The following is a 20600-nucleotide window of genomic DNA, read 5'->3' as shown; positions in this document are numbered from 1 at the left end:
AGATCTCTCCTCTTTCCAACCTGATTTAGTCCATGAAGCAGAACATCTCTGCTGCTGCAGCAACAGGAGGAAACTTCTCCAGCTCTCAACTTCTACACTCTGACTGCTTGTTACTTGTTAATCAATGTTACTGCCAGTTCAGCTGCTTACAACTATTTAATTGTTTTACTTATTGCAGTCGATTTAAACTAGAAGCTTGGTAAGATTACATAAAACTTCTCTAACCTAAATCAATTTAACACCCAAAACTCAGACAGCGTTTAGCAGCTTAACTTTCCTCGATATGTTTTTCAGATTTGATGGTGAATTTTTGAAAGCTAGCAGTTCATGATATCAGGGAGGCAAAGGCGGCACCAGAATCATTGATTACTTTCAAACTAACCAACAAATCAAAAAGCGCAAAGCGACTTGGATGTAACTTGTAACGCAACGCTTTATTGAAATGTAGTGAAGTAGAAAGTACAGATACTGTAAAATGTGGTGGAGTAAAAGTTCCCACCATTAAATCTACTTACGTACAGAAACATGAAAAATGTCCTTAAGTTCAGTAACAAAGTTCTTGTCCCAACAACCAGGATCAGGTGAAGGACCTCTGCAGTCCCATGATGCTTCCTCTCCCTCTTCTAAACCATCTGATGGGCTGATATCATCCCTCTACTTTATCAATAAAATGTTATTATTCCATAGGCAGAGGAACCAGGGGACGTATCACCCCCCCAATACTGGTGACAGTCACATTTGTCTCACCTAATAATTTCACCGAAGTTGCAAAGAATTTTGAAATCTTCCACTCGCGTGCTTTTATTTTGAAGGCCCTCCTTTAAGGCTCAGAGGGCTTAAAGGCAACAGGAGTCAGAAACTCCATGTGAAAGAGGTAAACAGTCTGTCAGGAATGTTGCCATGAACATTGTTTGTTTATAATATCTTGCTGTCACTTTATTTTCACATGTATAACGAATTATTTTTGGTTAAACCGTTTTAATTCTGGAATACTCACAGTTCAAAATGTTACTACTAACTTTGTCTAAAAGTTAGCTACTCTAGTCACAATGTTTTACTTCATCACAATGAGGCTGAAACAGCAGCAAAATTAGCCTTTAGCAACGGCTACACAACACCTGATCATACTGACCACTTCACATGTTTATTATATTATATTATGTTATATTATATTATATTATGTTATGTTATATTATATTATATTATATTATATTATATTATATTATATTATATTATATATTCAGGAGAATGGCGGTGCTAGAATGATGTTGAAGAAAAGCAAAGAAGCTCTGGTGAGTCTTCATTTAGTTTATTGAAATATGTATTAACCGGTTTTAATTTTTAAATAAACTAAACTATTTTACTATGAGAGCAGGTCAGGGAAGACAGGAGAGCAGGTGGAGTTTCAGGGTGTGAAGATGGAAAAATTATGTCAATTTTAGTAGAACCAGAAAGGAGAACATGTGACGACTGATGTCAGGTTGATTTCTTTCAACATTTCAATATTTTTTTTCATTATGTCCACACTGTAAGAGTAATGGTCAGGAGACATGAAAAGAAAAGCGCTTGAGGAGAGATTTCAAAATAAATGAGTGAAATTTTTTGCTGTCAGAAACGGGTTACTCAGTAAATAGAGTTCAGATATAATAACCTATACATCTGAAAATTGTTAAGTTGTTTAAATTCTCATTCTGTATGATAAAAACATAGTTTTTTATATTTAGTTAATTCACATTCTGATCCTGTACATTACTGTAGTGTCTGTTGTAAATACATGAATCTTTGCAGGGACATCAGGATGCAGAGAGAGGGAGGCAGAGACAGAAACATGTCAGTAGATACTTTAGTTAAATGTTTGTGGCTGAAAACGACAGGAGAAAAAAACATTTAGGCTTTTTGCCTCAGTGTTTTTCGTTGCTCATGTTTGGTAAGTTGCTGAATGCAGGGCTGGAAAGTGAGATTGATTTATCAGGGAGGAGCTAAGGTGTCTGTTAGATGTGAAAAGTATCATTTTTATTTATTTTGTAGATCAAATTGTTTTTAAAAGAACAAAACTTGGTTTTTAAATTTTACATTTTCCTCATTATTCACTGCAATTTTTCATTTCCTCTGGAAAACAAGGGATTTCCATTTTCTCCTGATTCCTTTCATTCTGTGGATCAGTTTCCAGATATCGCCCCCTGGTGGAGAACAAACTACTAAATGGATGAAACTGTTAAAATTCTCACTTTCTTACTTTGCCTCATGAATAGTTTTCTTCACTTTTTATGTATTTTATATTTTATTAAATCCTGAAAGTTGTGAGTTTTGATAAAAATCTAAAGTTCTTTATTTTTTTCTCTCAGAAATTTAAACATCCATCTGACCAACATGAAGTTACTTTTCTTCTCATCTTTGCTTCTTGGGGCTGATTGGTCTGGAGCTCCATCAAATATTGTTTTAAAGTCTTTCTGCCATCAGTAGATCATCATGGAAATCTAACTGAACTTCTTTTATTAATTTAGTCAGAGTCCCTATTAAACTATTAAACCCATCCCACTCTTTAATTTTCCTTGTGAGCCGTTCTTAGTCTGGAGAATATTCCAGAAAACTGGGTAATGATCTCAGCCTCCAGATGAGGCGTCTAAATATAATTATCAAATTAAATATTCAGCTTCAAACTAAATGTTTCCCAGCAGACTGACTAAAGACATTTCTCCCTCTTCCTCCTCTATCAGACCTTCTCTGCTCCTGCAGCAGGTTCTTCCATACCTGAGAGCTTCCAGTCTCCAGTGTGGATCCTTCAGTCCAGCCGACAGCAGCTTCACTCCTGAGTCTCCTGGATGATTGTAGCTCAGGTCCAACTCTTTCAGATGGGAGGGGTTGGAGGTCAGAGCTGAGGCCAGAGAAGCACAGCCTTCCTCTGAGACCAAACAGCCTGATAAGCTGCAGACACACAATTCATCACATGATGAGAATATGAGAACATTGAGGTAGAACCCGAGGTCTGAACTGGTCGATGGATGGATGGATGGATGGATCTGTAACATGTGTAATAAATAAGAAAGTCAATTAACTGCTGGGATCCGTAAGATGCAGCAATTTGTCAAGTGCCCAGAGTTACCTGAGAGTTTCCAGGTTGCAGTTTGGACTCTTCAGTCCAGCAGAGAGAAGCTTCACTCCTGAATCCTGCAGGTTGTTGTTACTCAGGTCCAGTTCTCTGAGACTGGAGGACTGGGAGCTGAGAACTGAGGACAGAGCTTCACAGCTTCTCTCTGAGAGGTTACAGTCACTCAGTCTGAGGAGACAGAGAGAAACATTTGTTATTAAACAATTCTTTAAAATTGTATTTTTTCCCAGTCAACAATGTTCCTCTTTACTGATTTAAGGGACTGTTTTAAATATAATTATGTTGCCTCTGTGTGGTGTGGAGGCTGCAGCGCCTCCGACTGGAAGAACGTGAGGAGAGTGGTGCGAACAGCAGAAAGGATCATCGGGGCCCCCCCTTCCCTCCATTCAGGACATTTCATCCCAGCGCTGCGTGTCCTGAGGCTGAAACATCGTCAGTGACCCCTCACACCCCCACCATGGACTGTTCTCCCTGCTGTCCTCTGGAAAGAGGTTCCGCAGCGTCCGGTGCAGGTCCACCTGGTTCCGAAACAGCTTTTTCCCACTTGCCATCAGACTGCTGAACTCTTAACTGGACTGCACTCAAAAACTGGTCTCCACTTTATACCTTGCACATGTACATAGCTAAATAACTTATATTTTACTGTCATTCCTGCACTTTATATTCTATATTTATATTCATATTTTATACTGTATTTTATTTTATTCTGGAGTAACCTCACCACATTGAAAGCTCAAAACATTGTCCTGAGCCGTATGCAACGAAATTTCGTTCTGTATGCACCCTGTGCATGCAAAATGACAATAAAGTCAGTCTAAGTCTAAGTTTTGTTGTGAACTGGTTCAGTCTATAGATGGGCCTCCAGCCATGAAGGACTGAACTAAAGGCAACAAGGAGGCTGGCAAGATAAATATTAAATTCCTCTATGAACTAAATTAATTCCATGTCAATTTTAACAGAAAGAGTCCAATGAAGCCTGAGAATCAAGGCTGGGCTGAAGAACAGCATCAGGCTTAGTTTGAGGATCAGCATCAGAGCTGGTTTGAGGGAAAACACCAGTTTGAATCAAAGCAGAGCAAATCTGGAATTTCATCTTTCCATGTTTTAACTGTTGGATACAGAAATGGAAAACTGAGCAGCAACTGACAAAAACTATTTTTGAACAAGAATCAAATTGTTCAAAAAAAGGATTGTATAAAAACTCCTTTTTAGTTTGAGAAAAAAATACGACAAAACTAATGTGGGAAAAAATAGAAACAAATTTGCTACTAAAACAATCCAAAAACAAGCACTAGATAAACATTAAATATAAGGAAATTTAACGCAGTATTTAAATTAAAGAGTTCTGAAAACACCCCACCAACCTGACACTAAATGTTACTAAACACATAGAAAACACACTTTCAGAAGTTACCACAATTAAAATTGCATTCATAAATATCACAACATTGAACGGCCCTCCAAATATGTTTTAAACATTTTGTTGGAAGAGGATGGGCCACCAATATGTTACGATCCTTATGTCATCACACAGAACTCACAAAATAGAAAGTCCAGACCAGATGATGTTTCTAACAAAGAGGTTTTATTAAACCCAAGTCTGGACACAAAGTGGTTCTGGCAGTTTGGTAAAATAAAAGAGTGAGAGAACGAACAAATAAGGCAGCAGTTGGCCGTCGGATTCAGGCCGCTGTGGGGCTCATACTGATTCTAATCTAACGTTCATAATAGTTATCTCTTCTTTAATTTCTAATTATTTATTATTCTTTCTACTGATATAATTAAATTCAAAGTAAAAAACAGCTTATTGATCCCAAAAGGAAATTAAATCTTGTTGTGACTCATATTAATTCAAATTCTTCAAAGTGTTATTTTAGATATTAATGACTGTTTAGTTTAAAAGATCTCTTGTGGTCTGTATAACAGTGAATTTCAAGAAGGTTCTGACTTTATATTATATATATTCTAGATAAATTCCTCTACTTGTTTCTCTGAATATAGATGATTATTTTAACATGTTGCTCATCCTCTTCCTGTTACTGAAACATTTCCACTTATTCTAGAATCTATAATTGCTCTCAGCCATATCTCTTCAATGCCAATAATATCTGTTAATGTAATTTATCTGAACAGTTTAACTTCCTGTCCATCAGCCAATCAGCTCCTTGTATTTTCTCAGTAGGTCCATCAGTGGAAGCCCCGCCCAGCCCATGATGCTCCTGGTTTGTGAAGACAGAGAGACAAACTGAACTCTGATAGGAAACAGTTTCAAACTGATTTTCTCTCTCCAACCTCTTGGTTCCACATGGAGCTATATTTGGCCCCCTGCTGCTCTGACTACCATGTTATTGTGGTTCCAGTAGATGGGTCGGTTTCCCAGGTTCATTAAGAACCATGTGAAAGATTCCTATCGTTTAAATGAGTTTGTTTGCAAAGTTACCCAGTCAAAAAAAACAGAAATAACTTGAGTTATTTAGCTTGTCATAAGAGAGAAAATGAGGTTAAAATTTTATCCATTAATTTATAAATGCCATGGTTATAAACTAAATATTCAACTTCAAACTAAATGTTTCCCAGCAGACTGACTAAAGACATTTCTCCCTCTTCCTCCTCTATCAGACCTTCTCTGCTCCTGCAGCAGGTTCCTCCATACCTGAGAGCTTCCAGTCTCCAGTCTGGATCCTTCAGTCCAGCCGACAGCAGCTTCACTCCTGAGTCTCCTGGATGATTGTAGCTCAGGTCCAACTCTTTCAGATGGGAGGGGTTGGAGGTCAGAGCTGAGGCCAGAGAAGCACAGCCTTCCTCTGAGACCAAACAGCCTGATAAGCTGCAGACACACAATTCATCACATGATGAGAACATTGAGGTAGAACCCAAGGTCTGAACTGGTCATTTTCAGAAGAGGAAAAAAGTCAATAAATTAACTTGTCAATAAAATGAAATAGTAATAACACTCTAATTCTGTTACATGAGTAATAAAAATCAACATTTCAGAACATAAACATCTTTCATTTTTCCACAGCAGGGAGTTCAGGTTTACCAGCAACAAGGTTAAGGTAAATGGAAAAATCAGATATTCAAGAAAATGTAAAAACAAAAATAATAGACTGTAGAGTAAGAACACATTTATAATAGAGCAATAATAATGCTGTACATTTACTAAAAACAGCATAATCAGTTTGAAAAAATGTGCAGCTGAGTAGGGCAATTTATAATCTTATGTAAGATGTGTATATTTGTACATTGAAACAGCAATAGACTATTTAAAAGACACTTAAAAATAAAGAATGTAACAGCCAGGATGTAAATAATTAATGAGTTTTTTGGGAGCAGTTCTGGTTAGAAAGTCTAACAACTTCTGGGAGGAAGGATCTGCAATAATGCAAGAGTCTTTGTTGCTCTGAGTGTTTCACAGATTTATTTCTATAGATAGGTTTATAGTTGATGCATTTAAAACCAGGAGAGTGGACCAATCACACAGCTGGAGCCTCTACATGTTGCCTCGTGCTGCTACTGCTTGATCTCTGAGGCGTGGATCACCTGCACCTCTTTTCACTCAAACTGGACACAGGCTGACCTGTATGGATATAGCCGTAAATCCCAGGTGGGTCGGGGGGTCCGGAGCCCCCTATCTTGGAATTGTCCCCCCCAAAGAATTCTTGAAAGAAACCTTTGTATTTAAACAATATCAATATAAAAAGAAAATAGAAACAAAGAATAAAGTAAATCTGTCATTAATCTAAGAAAAAATAAAAATTAATTTGTAGGTACCCCCATCATTATTAGAACAATGGTTCAGTCCAAAGTGTAGGAGGAGCAACAGCAGCTGAACGGAACAGGCTCCGTTAGAGCCGCTAAAGTGAGGAGCTAGCTGTTAGCTGTGGCTCTGCAGCACAAACAAAAAACCCTCCAGTAAGTAAATACTTAAAGCAAAAGACATGTAACACATTTTATTTACTTTTACTGCTCAGTAGGAAAAAATACACTAACAAAAATCAGACTGAAGTTTGTTCATTTCATTACTTCAGCTGAATCGTGATAAACTGCATTATTATGCCTTAAATCAAAACTGGCTACATTGTTTTCATAGACTTGGTTCCTTTTTCTGTCAAATGTGGCCAATATTTCAATTATATTTAACTCTTTAACTCTTACTTTAGTAAGAAGAGTTTGAATCTGGAGGGGCTGAGTGTTAACACTAGCCGACAGCTCCGTATGTGAGCCGAGAGCAGAGGGGATATTGAAGCTGATAGTAATAGAAAATAAAGTATGTCTTTATTTATTATCATCTTCAATGTAGAGCCTTTAAAACCACAAAATAAAATCTGAATATTTTTCTAGAAAACTCTGGTGCTCAGCCTTAAATTTAAGTTATGATACTTCCATAATATTCAATTTCTACATATTTATAGGTTCTCTGCCATCCAGGACATGAAAAAAAACCCACTTGTTGCACATCCTATCACAGTTCCACTCTGAAATTCACCAAGTTCTTGAGAGCAACACATTTTTTCACAAATGTTTGTAAAAACAGTCTATATGTGTAGAGGGGTGAAAAACACGTTATTAGTAAACAAAAACCAAGAAGTAAGAAAATAGGCACCCCAACATTATTTTTCATTTTATATCTTAAATTTCTCGTTGTAATAAGTTATATACAGTAGCGTTATTTCATTTCGTCCGTGCAATTCCGCGCGCGGCCGCCAGGGGCGCTGTCCCGTTGGTGGTATAGAAAAGGCTGAGCACATAAGAAGAATAAATCTTCCTGTTAGATGCTGACGGAAGCTCAACGTGTGTCTCATCTTTTCTGTATCACAGGTTAGTAAAAATGTATTTTTATGCATACATTTGGGAGTTGAAGAGGTTATTGAATCGGGAGTTGACTAGTGAGTCATGTTGTCCGGTTTGTGATGCGTATTGTGTGGAAGGCAGGACACAATTCTGGAGGCTGGTTTATGCTAATGCTAGCGGACTTTGTTTCTGTGTATTGAGCTAGCTGAGAAACAGCTAAAGGACTGCTGAATTCATATTGAACTGGTTGGATTTTGTACATTTCAAAACGATTTTCAGATAAATGATGCTATTTTAATTGCTTTATCTGCAAAATGGCGTTTCCTTCTCAAAAACCAGCAAAACCACGACATTCGTAGCTAATGGCTGTTAAGTGTAAAGGTTAGTAAAGAGATGTAGCGTTAAAGGACCATTACACCTTTTTCAGTTCTGTATTTCTTTGAGTAGCAGATAAAGTATTATTGTTATGTAAAACAATACAGTTGTAAGATAAGATGTTTAAATATTAAAGTATATTTTATCTGTGCAGAATAGAGGTTGTGAAGGCTATTTAAATAGCTAAAAGCAAATTCATGTACTTTTATTGGGATTGTTAAAAATACAAAAGATTTGAAAATATGGAGTATGTTCATTGTACACAAGACGAATAAATCTTAATGTTAGATGCTGACGGAAGCTCAGCGTGTGTGTCTCATCTTTTCTGTATCACAGTGTAACCCTGTCCATGTGAGACGACACCTCGCTGTTCCTTAGACTCTGCGTTGTGTTTTCTTTAATGGTGGTTGTCGGAAGGAAACTTGAGGCAGAAATCGGACACACACGGCGGTTGAGATCGTGGTTTAGACCGTTTATTCGGACCAACCGACAGCGCAGCGGCTTCGCCTTCAGAATTCACAGCAAATACTGACCGTTGTTCTGCCAGCGCACCGTAACAGACGCCAAGTACGGTGTTCTTCAACGGACACACTTTACCAACTTCCATAACTCAAAGAACAAATCTAACATTTTGGTGGCATCCGCTGACATATTTAAGCCACTGCCCTACAACAGCATGACACGTTGAGGGAAGATCATCTTCTACTTTACCCTCAGCCATCCAAGGTTGCAGGGTAACACATGCCTAGGTGCTCACTCTGTAGTTCATGAAGATGGCGGCGCCCAAAATGGCTGCGGCTGCATGGGCTCTCGACAACTTGCGAGTATTTGAGCAAAATACTCCGCCTAAAACGCTACAAACTTTGCATCCACTCAGTAAGTTAGCATATGATTGCCAGCGTCTGCTGGAATTACGATCATCAAGTGATTTTGGACTCATAAATACGACTACTCTGGAGTGTTTACGTGATCTCAGAGTGCTACGGAAGCAAGACCCAGCGGCCCGCAGCGCAGTGGACTCGCCTAGCAGCACTAGCCGGAGGAGGAGAAAGCGAAGGCGGTGCGACAGGCAGCGGAAGCGCGGCTGTCGAAGTGGACTAACAGCTAAGCTAAACGCTAACCCCCACAGATCGCCGCTTCCGTCCATCTTCCTCTCCAACGTCCGCTCTCTGGACAACAAAATAGACCATCTGCAACTAGAACTGTCTTCATAGAGAGTTGAGGAACTGCTGCGCTCTCATTCTGACAGAGACATGGCTCAACTCGTCCATACCGGACAACGTTGTTAGCCTGGAGGGGCTTGCTACATTCCGCGCAGACAGGAGCAGCGCTCTCAGCGGTAAAACCCGAGGAGGGGGGCTGTGTATTTACATCAACAACAACTGGTGTAAAAATGCCATGAATGTCGCCAGTTACTGCTCCCCTGACATCGAGCTTCTGACTGTTAACTGCAGACCATTCTACCTGCCCAGGGAGTTTACTGTTGTTAGCATCACTGCTGTGTACGTGCCCCCCAGTGCTAACACTAAAGAGGCTATGAGTGTTCTCTACCGGACCATCAGTGATTTGCAATCCTCACACACAGAGGGCGTTTTCATCATTGCTGGGGATTTTAACCAGGCCAACATGAAGACTGTTCTCCCTCACTTCAACCAGTATGTGGATTTTCCAACCAGGGGAGGAAATACTCTAGACTTGGCCTACACCAACATCAAAGAAGCATTTTTTTTTTTCGTCAAGATGGCGCCGGCGCAGCTGGCTGCCTGCAGACGCAGCTCCCGTCGTGTGTGTTTGTCTGTGTATATTTGCTGTAACCGATTAATGATCCGTGCTTGAAGAACCCATGGATCATCATTTGGGCTTTCCACAATGGCTGGATGTGGTTCTGTCAATGTTCTCCGCGTTCTTCTACTACTTTTTATACTCTTGGTTGCGGAGAACCTCGCCAAGCGGAGTAGCGGCATTGTTTGCTCGCATGAGCGGCTGATTGCGCTGTGTGGGCCTCTGCTGCGGCCCGGAGACGGGCCTGTGGTCCCGGAGGAGTTACGGAGGAGACGACGGGGCTGCGGGTGTGGAGTTAAACGGAGGTAGAAGAGGAGAAGGCGCAGAAGGAGTACTGGGAGTGCAGTATCTTCTGCTTCACGGAAACCTGGCTGCACTCGCTTATTCCGGAATACAGCGTGGAGGTTCCTGGATTTTCCTTGGTGCGGGGGACAGGGACTTTTCCAAGAGTCGGAAGAAGAAGGGCGGTGGGATTGCACTTATGTGAGTGAGAGGTGGTGTAATCCCGGTCATGTTAACGTGAAGGAACAGATTTGTAGCCCGGACATTGAACTTCTGGCTGTGGGAATGTGGCCGTGTTATTTACCGAGGGAGTTTACGTCCGCCATTTTGATCACTGTTTACATTCCCCCATCAGCTGATGCAGCGGTGGCCTGTGACGTCATCAGCTCTGCCACAGCCAAACTACTGACTCAACACCCGGACCTTGTTATTGTGTCTTGTCTCTTGTCTTGTCTCTATGCTGTAACTGCGAAGTAATTTCCCTGCTGGGATGAATAAAGTACTTCTATTCTATTCTATTCTATATTCAGAGCAGCCCCCCGCCCCCACCTTGGCTCTTCAGACCACCTATCTGTTATGCTAATTCCTGCATACAAGCCCCTGCTGATCAGAACAAAACCTACAGTGAGGCAGGTGAGAGTGTGGACTGAGGGGGCCATGGAGGCACTTCAGGACTGTTTTGAGTGCTCTGACTATGAGATGTTCAAGGCAGCAGCCACTTACAACGACCAGATCAACATCGATGAGTACGCCATGACTGTGTCAGCCTACATCAACAAGTGCACAGAGGACGTCAGCATCACTAAGAACATTATCACCCGGGCCAACCAAAAACCCTGGATGACTAAGGAGGTATGGGAAATGATAAAAGCACGGAACTCAGCCTTCAAGTCTGGCGACAAGGAGGCACTGAGGATAGCGAGAGCCAACTTGAACCGTGCTATCAGGTTAGCAAAGCGAACCCACAGTCGGAAAATACAGGAGTTCTTCCACGACACCAGCAACACCAGGAGTATGTGGCAAGGCATAACGGCGATCACAGATTACAATCCATCCTCCTCCCCCCCAGTGGGTGAAATTGATGCTGACTTTCTAAATGGACTCAATAACTTCTTTGGGAGGTGAACTGAACACTGAACAGTACTCCGGCAAAGGAAACTGTTCCCCACCTGGAAGAGGAGGCACTCTGCCTGGACACAGCCGATGTGTTGAAGACTCTGAAAAGAGTCAACCCACGGAAGGCCCCACGCCCCGACAACATACCTGGGCGGGTGTTCAGGGAATGCGCAGGTCAGCTGGCTGGTGTCCTAACAGACATTTTTAACACCTCACTGGACCAAGCCACAGTGCCAGCCTGTCTCAAAACTGCCTCCATCATTCCGGTGCCAAAGAAACCTCAAGTCACCTCTTTCAATGATTACCGGCCTGTGGCACTGACTCCCATCATGATGAAGTGCTTTGAAAGGCTGGTAAAAGAACACATCGTCTCCAGACTCCCCCCCACATTCGACCCGTTCCAGTTTGCCTACCGCCGAAACCGCTCCACTGAGGACGCCATCTCCTCCGCCCTACACCTGAGCCTGGCTCACCAGGAGGAGAAGATGTGCGGATGTTGTTCCTGGACTTCAGCTCAGCGTTCAACATAATCATCCCACAGCATCTGGCAGAAAAACTGGGACACCTGGGCTTCAGCACCCCCCTGCGCAACTGGTTGCTAGACTTCCTCACCGACAGACCTCAGTCAGTCCGGATCAGACAACACACCTCCGATGTCATCACCCTCAGCACAGGCTCCCCTCAGGGCTGCGTCCTGAGCCCTCTGCTGTTCACTCTGATGACACACGACTGCGTCCCCAGGTTCGCCACCAATCACATCGTGAAGTTCGCGGATGACACAACGGTGGTGGGCCTCATCAGAGACGACAACGACCTGGACTACAGAGAGGAGGTGGAGCAGCTGGTGGACTGGTGCAGAGACAACAGCCTGATCCTGAACGTTGACAAGACGAAGGAGATGATCGTCGACTTCAGGAAGAACCGGCCCAGCCACGCTCCACTGCTCATCAACAGCTCGGCTGTGGAGGTGGTCAGCAGCACCAAATTCCTGGGGGTGCACATCACAAACGACCTCACCTGAACTGGGAACACCACGTCTCTGGTCAAGAGGGCACAGAAACGTTTGTATTTCCTGCGGAGGATGAGAAGAGCACACCTGCCCCCGCCCATCCTCAAGACGTTCTACAGAAGCACCATAGAGAGCATTCTGACCAGCTGCCTCTCTGTGTGGTGTGGAGGCTGCAGCGCCTCCGACTGGAAGAACGTGAGGAGAGTGGTGCGGATAGCAGAGAGGATCATCGGGGCCCCCCTTCCCTCCATTCAGGACATTTCATCCCAGCGCTGCGTGTCCTGAGGCTGAAACATCGTCAGTGACCCCTCACACCCCCACCATGGACTGTTCTCCCTGCTGCCCTCTGGAAAGAGGTTCCGCAGCATCCGGTGCAGGTCCACCAGGTTCCGAAACAGCTTTTTCCCACTTGCCATCAGACTGCTGAACTCTTAACTGGACTGCACTCAAAAACTGGTCTCCACTTCATACCTTGCACATATACATAGCTAAGTAACTTCCATTTTACTGTCAGTCCTGCACTTTATATTTTATATTCATATTTATATTCATATTTTATACTGTAGTTTATTTTATTCTGGAGTAACCTCACAACATTGGAACCTCAAAACATTGTCCTGAGCCGTATGCAACGAAATTTCGTTCTGTGTACACCCTGTGCATGCAAAATGACAATAAAGTCAGTCTAAGTTTAAGTCTAAGTCTACTTTCATACACCTGTGGCCATGGAAGTTATTGGAACACTTGTTTCCGATCATTTGGATGGGTGGTCAAATACTTTTGGCAATCTCTGCTAGCAGCTAGTGGATAGAAATCACTAGGATTGTGAACATTTTACCTGAGAGTTTCCAGGTTGCAGTTTGGACTCTTCAGTCCAGCAGAGAGAAGCTTCACTCCTGAATCCTGCAGGTTGTTGTTACTCAGGTCCAGTTCTCTGAGACTGGAGGACTGGGAGCTGAGAACTGAGGACAGAGCTTCACAGCTTCTCTCTGAGAGGTAACAGCCATTCAGTCTGATGAGACAGGGAGAAAAATCTGTTAAACAATTCCTCAAACTTTATGTTCTTTCAAATCAACAATGTTTTTATTGGACAACGAAGGATCTATCTTATTTTACACATACTTATATGTTTGGTGTGAACAGATTCAATTTATAGTTGGGCCTCCATCCTTAAAGGACAGAACTACAGGCAACAAGGATTTTGGAAAGATAATTATAAAATTACACAATAAACAAAATTAATCCAATTTCAATTTTAACATAAACATGATTTTTTTTTGCTTTAATATTCAACATTCTGTTCAACCGCTTGAAGCAAGTCTGTTTCTCTTTTGCACGTCCGCCCACAGTGGGACACTTTGAAGAAACAATGCACCAATATATAAACTGAAACATGAATATATGCTTATCTCATCATTAGCGGATTTCTATCTATCAAAATAAAAAACTGTAACAATCTGTGTCCTTACAGAGCTTTGTTGGAGGCTTTAACCACTGGCAGCAGCCTCAGAAGAGCCTTCTCTGAAGCAAAGTATTTCTTCAGGTCAAACACATCCAGATCTTTTCCTGATGACACTAAGATGAAACCCAGAGCTGACCACTGAGCAGGAGACATTTTATCTGTGGAGAGACTTCCTGAACTCAGAGACTGTTGGATCTCCTCCACTAGAGAACGATCATTCAGTTCATTCAGACAGTGGAACAGATTGATGCTTTTCTCTGCAGACACATTCTCACTGATCATCTTCTTGATGTACTGAACTGTTTCCTGATTGGTCTCTGAGCTACTTCCTGTCTGTGTCAGCAGACCTCGTATGAGTCTCTGATTGGTCTGTAGTGAAAGTCCCAGCAGGAAACGCAGGAACAAATCCAGGTGTCCATTTGGACTCTGTAAGGCCTGGTCAACAGCTCTCTGATGGAGAGATTTTTGTTTAGAGTCACTAAATGAAAGGCTCTCAGATGTTTGTGTTTCTTTCATCAGGTTGACTCCAGAGTTGATGAATTTCAGATGAACATGAATAGCAGCCAAAAACTCCTGCATACTCAGATGGACAAAGCAGAACACCTTGTCCTGGTACAGACCTCTCTCCTCTTTAAAGATCTGTGTGAACACTCCTGAGTACATTGAGGCTGCTCTGATATCGATGTCACACTTTGTCAGGTCTGAATCATAGAAGATCAGGTTTCCTTTCTGCAGCTGATCAAAAGCCAGTTTTCCCAGAGACTCAATCATCTTCCTGCTCTTTGGACTCCAGTGTGGATCTGTTTCAGCTCCTCCATCATACTTGACCTTCTTCAATTTGGTCTGAACCACCAGGAAGTGGATGTACATCTCAGTCAGGGTTTTGGGCAGCTCTCCTCCCTCTCTGGCCTCCAACACATCCTCCAGAACTGTAGCAGTGATCCAGCAGAAGACTGGGATGTGGCACATGATGTGGAGGCTTCGTGATGTCTTCATGTGGGCGATGATCCTGCTGGCCTGCTGCTTATCTCTGAATCTCTTCCTGAAGTACTCCTCCTTCTGTGGGTCATTGAACCCTCTGACCTCTGTTACCATGCCAACACACTGAGGAGGGATCTGACTGGCTGCTGCAGGTCGTGTGGTTATCCAGAGGAGAGCAGAGGGAAGCAGATTTCCCCTGATGAGGTTTGTCAGCAGAACATCCACTAAGGTGGACTCTGTAGCATCAGTCAGGATCTCCTTGTTGTGGAAGTCCAGAGGAAGTCGACTCTCATCCAGGCCATCAAAGATGAACAGAACCTGGAAGTGTTCAAAGCTGCAGATTTCTTTGGTTTCAGTAAAGAAGTAATGAACAAGTTCCACCAAGCTGAACTTTTTCTCTTTCAGCAGATTCAGCTCTCTGAAGGTGAATGGAAATATGAACTGGATGTTCTGGTGGTCTTTGTCTTCAGCCCAGTCCAGAGTGAACTTCTGTGTTAAGACTGTTTTCCCAATGCCAGCCACTCCCTTTGTCATCACTGTTCTGATTGGTTGATCTTTTTCAGGTGGGACTTTAAAAATGTCTTCTTGTCTGACTGTTGTTTCTAATCTGTCTGGTTTCCTGGATGCTGTTTCAATCTGTCTGACCTCATGTTCATCATTGACCTCTCCAGTCCCTCCCTCTGTGATGTAGAGCTCTGTGTAGATCTGGTTCAGAAGGCTTGAACTTCCTGCTTTAGCAATCCCCTCAAACACAGACTGGAACCTTTTCTTCAGACCAGATTTAAGTTGTTGTTGACAAACTGCAGCAAGATGTCCTAAATTAACACAATAACAAATATCAGATATGAAAGAAAATCATCTTTTGAATTTGGTTACATCACTTCAGTAAATGTGTGATTTATCTATCATTTGAAATCTCTGAAGAAATCTTCTTACTGTTCTGCAGACGGTCCGCCAGCTTTTCCTGCTTCATCCTCCTCAGGAAGTTCAATGTGATCTTCATCACTGCCTCTCTGCTGCTCCTCTGTTTTTCATCATCACCGTCCAATACCTCATCATCTCTCTGACTCTCTGAACATTCTGGGTAGTCTGGACTCAGAACTTTCTGGATCTTCTTCAGTTCTTTCTTCACATAAGTGACAATGTTGTCCTCCAGTAGCTGGAATAGAATAATAGATGAAGGAAACATCAAAGTGAAATCATGGAGCCAAACACCAGATGCATGTTGGACAGACTGACAGTCCTCTGGTCTACAAAGTGTAGCATGAAGATGACTTTGAATAGAACTCATGGAAAAGTAGTTGTTCATATACAGACCATAAATATGGAGTCCAGCTGTGTTTGATTCTGCTGGAGAGATGGACCACTGGGAACCTCTGAGCTCTGCTGGTCCACTCTGTGGAGGAACCAGGAACAATTAGGAAGTCAGGAAATATTCATCCAACAGTATTCACAGATGGAATCACCAAGAGTTGGACATTAAATTTCCTTAAAGCAGAAACAGAGCATCACATAAAAATAATACAAAGTAGTTAGAAAGATGAAGATGAACTACAATGATGAAGACCAGTAACACCAGAATCACCCAGTAGACATTTTAAGAGTTGGTGCTGAAGTTGGACTTGTAACAGTCCACACTGTCAGCAGATCTGATGCTGGCGGAGAGAATGTCTGAGAGCTTGGGGACAGTGAAAGTGAAGGCTCTGTCCACACAGGTCTTCAGGACAGTGTGGGAAATCCATCAGGTTCCTATGAATAAATCTGAGGTGATGTGGACATGGAGGAGGTCATGGAAATGTCTTCCACAGATTGACATGGAGGCAGGAAGCAGAAGCACATCAACACACTAGATAAGATAAGATGGTGTTTTCATTAGAACAGAGCAGCTGATTTTTCCAGATAATAAATCAAACCTCTCTGTAAATATAACTGGGAACATCTGGGTTCTTACCGGTTCTATTTCTACAGTTACAACAATTAGTAACAGCTCACCTCTCTGATGATGGCGATTCAGGAGATTTAAAGTCAATGTTATTGTGGCACACAGGCCATTTTGATGAAATAGTCAAGGTAAATTAATACTGTTTTGTGTTTTTTGTGTGTGTGTTATTTCCTAGTTGTGTCGCAGTTTGACGTGGTTGCGGAGGGGGGTCAATATCACTTCGCCGTTGCTAGGTGATGACGGTGGTGGAACGGATGTTTTGTGTGCTCTTTTTCTAACGCCTGTGTAGCGACACCGCTAACTGAGTTACTTTGTAACAACTATTAAATTAAAATGTTGCGGACTCAATCACAATATATTGTTGATTGTTTGCCACCGTTACATTATGATCCATTGAATTATTGCTTTTAAAGGACACACAGCTGGGTTCTGGTTCTTCTTCTTGGGTGAAACTGATGGAACCTGGTAAAAAATGTGTCCTTGTTTGGTTCTGTTTTATAGATTAATTTTAGTGTGATGGTGTGTAAAATAAAGAGCTGTGAGACACAACAGAACCAAACAGATAATCAACTTGATGTTTTAAATGATTCTCAACAGAACCTGTCCAATCCTCTAATATGTTCCTGATCATTGATGCTACTGAATAATGTCCAGCCTTGTTTAAAGAGCAGAAAGATCTGATTCTGAGTCCAACATGTTGGTTTGAAATATGTGAGAGAAGTTTGGTGATGTTAGTGTTGAAATCTGACATGGAGCAGAACCAGGAATCATTTCCTCTCTGACCATCCAAGGAGGATCTGATGGAGCTTCAATCAGAACCAGATGGTCCGTTAGAGACACTGAAGCCCACTGCTGAATCACATCTACATGATAATTATTTATTTAGTTTAACTGTAGAAATGGTAGATAATGCATCATATTGGATGGTGTTTGAAACACAGAGATGTAATTATAATCATGAAATTAATTCATAGAAACTTTTTTGTGTTAATTTTAATATTGTACAAAATAAATTAATACATTTGTTTTGAAAAAAATAAGTTGATGCAAAACAGAATAAAATGTAATTAAATGTTTGTTATTCAAAGGTCATGTCAACATAATAGTTTATGGAATTGTGTCCTGGTTTAAATGTGAGTTTATTCTGGTTCATTTTTTCCAGGATTCATCAGCAATAATTGCTTATGTATGGTGTAAATAACTGGCCAGTAGGGGGCAGCATCACTACCTGATTGATGGTTAAATTGATCTCAGTGAAACATCAGATCGAATTTTAAGAGTTCTGTAAACTAGATGGACGTGTAGAAGCTCTGGGTAAAGATTGTTGATCTAAATGGACCTGATTAATACTCAAGTTATTTAATTAATTTTTGCAGTAGCAACAATCCATTTGGACTTTACTGTCTCCATGGTGTCACATCAATGTTATGTGATGCATATGAACAAAAAATAACCTGAAATTTATTCTATTGTTCCCATGACAACAGAACCCAACAGAACTTGGTATCATCACATGGCCACAATAACAGATATAAACAGAACAGTTACAGCAGTTAGAAACAGCTCACCTCTCTGATGGTGGAGATCCAGGAGATTTAAAGTCAATGAAAAAATCTTTGGACCTGTCACTCTTAAAGGACACACAGCTGGGTTCTGGTTCTGGTTCTGGTTTGAGTCTCTGATGGATCCTGATAGAAACATGATGATTAAAACTTAATCAGCAAAAAGGAGCAGCAGCAGCTTCATCACCACGTCTGTTCTGGCCTGATATAGTGAACGCTGTGTGAAAAGGGCTGTGGACAGTTAGAGATGGTGACCTCACCTCTGACGTTTCCTCTGGGGCTCATCTTCCCCACACAGAGTGGTTTTAGAAGGAGGGACTCCCTCCTCTCTGTCCTCACACTGATCCATGCTGCTGAATTCACATCAGGTCACACACACTTTCTACCTTCACCTGCAGAGGAAACACACATCATTCATCTGCACATCAACTCTGATCATCCTTTACATCATTAGAGCTGGAAAAAGATCAGCTGCTCCTCCTCTGATTGGCTCTTCTTCTCTGCTTCATATCCAGGGTTTCCCCTGGTGTATTATCAGCCTGGTGGGTTGGTGCCTTAGCCAGGCTTAGCATGGCTTGTTTTTGTTTTTATTTTTAGACAAATAATAATTTTAATAAGCCAGACAGACAGCAAGTGCCTTTGCTGTGGTCAGTATTTCATTGTCAGGTCAGAATACAGATTAGTTTATAGTTGATGCAATGAACAAGGCATGAAGCTGGCAGCAATTAACCTCACAGCACCAGATTGTAGCCATGGTAACAAAACAATCTAACTATGAAGATTGTTCTTTGAACTTTTACAAAGTAAACTTTCCAGGTCAATAAAATCTTAAATTTAAATGTTAAAAAATGTATTATCTTTTAATGTATCTCTGCTGAATCCATTAAATCAAATTTAACAACTTAATAAACAAAAGTTAAATTTCTATATCTGTGGTTGTCAGAATCTGTGTTTTTCTGTGTTTATTTAGAGTTTTCTGTGTCCTTAAGTCTCTTCGTTGTCCTGTCTTCCCCTTGATTGTTCCCAGGTGTGTCTCGTCTCTGTGATTACCCTCCTGTGTATTTAACTCCACCTGTGTTCCTTGTTCCTCGTCGGGTCCTCGTCAACGTCAACGTCAATGTTAGCTTCTGTGTCGTCAGTGTTTCCTCGTGCCTGCTGTTCGTTGTTTGGACTGTGCGTCTTCATTAAAATCACCATATTCATCATACCTGGGTCCGCTGCATCTGCTTCACCACCCGCACTTCATGACAGTGGTCGATGTTTAAATGTTAGCATTTATGGGGCCCTGAAGTCTTTGGAGGCGTTAAGCAATTGCGTAGTTCATTTATGCCATGGGATGCTCTAAATGTGATCATTGTGTTTTTAGATCCACTTACTGTTGGCTGACTTTGGATTTAACAGAAGTGTAAATAATTAATATTTACTTTAATTATATTTTTATGTTTTTAAGACTCTATAGTTGTGGGTTTAAGTGTTGTCTGCAACATGGCCGTGCAGAGACCTTTGGAGGGTCAGGGGCTCAAATTTAAAAAAGGGGCACATTGAACAAAAACTCCGTACAACAACACAGCAACAACCCATATTAATCAATAATCTAAATGGATCCTATTATATCGTCGCCATCATGCAGGAAATGCAAAGCAAATATAGTCTATATTTTCCCCATCAGGTATAAAGTTTCTGTTTCTGCTGCTGACAGTCCTGGAGGGCTGAGCGGATCTGAGACTGAAGCTGTTAAACAGACCAGAGGAGAGAAGGTCAAAGGTCATGAAGTTATGAAATAAGCTAATTTGCTGCCATTTTACTAATGAAGCCCTAATAATATCTATTTAACCTCTAGAACAACCTGGCTGCAGACTGATTTATAGATCAGAAACTCAAAGGGGTTAACTCTATATAATAGTTTGATGTTAAACTTCTAGATCTAGAATTATAAGACTGAAATATCAAGGCAAAGAAAACTCAGTAGCTGCTGGTAGGGGCCATTCAGGGGCCTCCAAACACTCAGGGGCCTCCAGACATTCAGGGGCCCCTAGAAATGGTTTAATTGTAACACAGACCATAGATCTAAACCTGTAGCATCATTTATAGAGAATAACAATGTTATTACATTTTATTTAATGCATCAGCTGAGAAAAATAAATAGTACATTTAGGATTTAATTAGGACGTTTACTTTGTAAAAGTTTA

At 41.4% G+C, this 20600-nt stretch overlaps 1 protein-coding gene across 1 annotated transcript in view; it reads right to left on the bottom strand.

Moving 5' to 3' along the window:
* LOC116724477 (NACHT, LRR and PYD domains-containing protein 12-like) overlaps positions 1-20600 on the bottom strand; it is a 71622-nt gene that overhangs the window by 26728 nt on the left and 24294 nt on the right. Inside the window, exons 5-8 of the mRNA XM_032570197.1 lie at positions 13934-15722; positions 13303-13476; positions 3104-3277; positions 2752-2925 (exon numbers count right to left, since the gene is read on the bottom strand). Of these exons, the coding sequence (XP_032426088.1) occupies positions 2752-2925; positions 3104-3277; positions 13303-13476; positions 13934-15722 (2311 nt within the window). The remainder of the gene's footprint in view (positions 1-2751; positions 2926-3103; positions 3278-13302; positions 13477-13933; positions 15723-20600) is intronic.

Source organism: Xiphophorus hellerii, chromosome 8 (genome assembly GCF_003331165.1).
Source record: "Xiphophorus hellerii strain 12219 chromosome 8, Xiphophorus_hellerii-4.1, whole genome shotgun sequence".
NCBI lineage: Eukaryota > Metazoa > Chordata > Actinopteri > Cyprinodontiformes > Poeciliidae > Xiphophorus > Xiphophorus hellerii.
Note: the sequence above shows the minus strand (reverse complement) of the source record. Positions and strands in the feature narration are given on the sequence as shown.